This window comes from Fukomys damarensis, unplaced genomic scaffold (genome assembly GCF_012274545.1).
Source record: "Fukomys damarensis isolate Sample0158 unplaced genomic scaffold, DMR_v1.0_HiC HiC_scaffold_2, whole genome shotgun sequence".
Classification (NCBI taxonomy): Eukaryota; Metazoa; Chordata; class Mammalia; order Rodentia; family Bathyergidae; genus Fukomys; species Fukomys damarensis.
In genome coordinates this window covers 8,043,454-8,043,977 of record NW_022900914.1, presented here as the reverse complement: position 1 = coordinate 8,043,977, position 524 = coordinate 8,043,454, and the positions used below count along the sequence as shown (strand labels likewise).

The following is a 524-nucleotide window of genomic DNA, read 5'->3' as shown; positions in this document are numbered from 1 at the left end:
CCTCGGCGTTCATAGTCATGAAGCGCAGCACCACGAGGTTGAGGAAGGCGCCGATGACCGTGAGCCCCGTGAGGATGTAGACGAAGCTGAAGGCCACGTACTGCGGCTGCGTCTGCAGCGCCTGGTCCTTCTGCAGCGCCACGTAGTCGCCGAAGCCGATGGTGGTGAGCGTGATGAAGCAGTAGTAGTAGGCCTGGAAGAAGCTCCAGTGCTCGTAGTAGGAGAAGGCGGCGGCGCCGATGCACAGCGTGCTGATGCACGAGACGAAGCCGATGAGCACCATGTTGGCCATGGACACGTCGGCGCGTCGCATGCCCAGCCCCTTCTTGGCGCGGTGCAGCAGGTACCTCACGAAGGTGTTGATGCGCTCGCCCAGGCTCTGGAACATGACGAGCGTGAGCGGGATCCCGAGCAGGGCGTAGAACATGCAGAACACCTTGCCGCCGTCCGTGCTGGGCGCCGCGTGGCCGTAGCCTGGGGAGAGCGGGACAGGAGAGAGCGTGCGCTGTGGGCCGCGCCCACCC

At 64.9% G+C, this 524-nt stretch overlaps 1 protein-coding gene across 1 annotated transcript in view; it reads right to left on the bottom strand.

The window, feature by feature from the left end:
• Kcnk3 (potassium two pore domain channel subfamily K member 3) overlaps positions 1-524 on the bottom strand; it is a 10,018-nt gene that overhangs the window by 1,959 nt on the left and 7,535 nt on the right. The window contains exon 2 of the mRNA XM_033762148.1: positions 1-474. This exon is cut by the window's left edge and continues 382 nt beyond it. Coding sequence (XP_033618039.1) covers positions 1-474 — 474 coding nt within the window. The remainder of the gene's footprint in view (positions 475-524) is intronic.